Raw genomic sequence first — 888 nt, forward strand, 5'->3', positions numbered from 1 at the left:
CTATTTTAAATTAAAAATCTGCTTCTCGTCTTGTTGTTCACATAATATTAATTATTGAAAGTTCTGGTTCAACATATTTCTATAAATATAAAACTTTCTTCATACTTACAAAGCTACTACTTATAACTTTAATTCTTTTAGAAAATTTTAAACACAATGTTTCCCTAGAGAAACAGAAACAAGAATCAGGGAGAAAATGTCATGTAATAATTAAAATTATATATATACGTGTGTGTGTATATACATATATGTGCATACATATATGTGTATGTATATGAGTCGAAATCGACTCAACGGCAACGGGTTTGGTTTTGGATATATATATGTATGTATGTATATATATGGTGAGAGAGAGAGATTTTAATTTTATCATAATATTTCTTTAATTTTAAAGAGTATACCTTTTCCTTTTTCTAAATTTGGGCTTTTTCTTTTCCATATTATTTTTGGAAACTTGCATCTGTAAAACAACAAAAACAATGAGTTAGTTCATATGGGACTAGATCAGCTTAGTATAGCAATGGATCCTATATGATCCAAGTAACTTAGTACAGAAGAAAACTCTGACTCATAGCCCTAAACACCACCTACAACTCTGGTCGGCCACCTCGCAGTCACAAGACTGCAACTGCATTGATCTGCTCAACTTCCAGGAAAATGGTAGAATGATCTGATGTGGATGCCTTCCCCCTATCTCCACCCCTACTAACTTTCACAAACACATAAAAATACTAAATAAAATAAAATTTAAGTTTTAAGACATCTGATCTTTAAAGAAACAAAATAAAATATTCATATGCTAGAAGTATGTGGAATGCATAGCTATAGTTACAGGTGGGAACAGACATTGTAAAGGCCCACAAGGAATCTGTAAAAAGATAGGGCCAA

General features: G+C 31.3%; 1 protein-coding gene across 1 annotated transcript in view; it reads right to left on the reverse strand.

Annotated features, from left to right (window-relative positions):
* ZCWPW2 (zinc finger CW-type and PWWP domain containing 2) overlaps window positions 1-888 on the reverse strand; it is a 96,136-nt gene that overhangs the window by 21,530 nt on the left and 73,718 nt on the right. The window contains exon 5 of the mRNA XM_004377364.1: window positions 402-460. Coding sequence (XP_004377421.1) covers window positions 402-460 — 59 coding nt within the window. The remainder of the gene's footprint in view (window positions 1-401; window positions 461-888) is intronic.

Source organism: Trichechus manatus, unplaced genomic scaffold, assembly GCF_000243295.1.
Source record: "Trichechus manatus latirostris isolate Lorelei unplaced genomic scaffold, TriManLat1.0 scaffold00049, whole genome shotgun sequence".
Taxonomy (NCBI): Eukaryota; Metazoa; Chordata; class Mammalia; order Sirenia; family Trichechidae; genus Trichechus; species Trichechus manatus.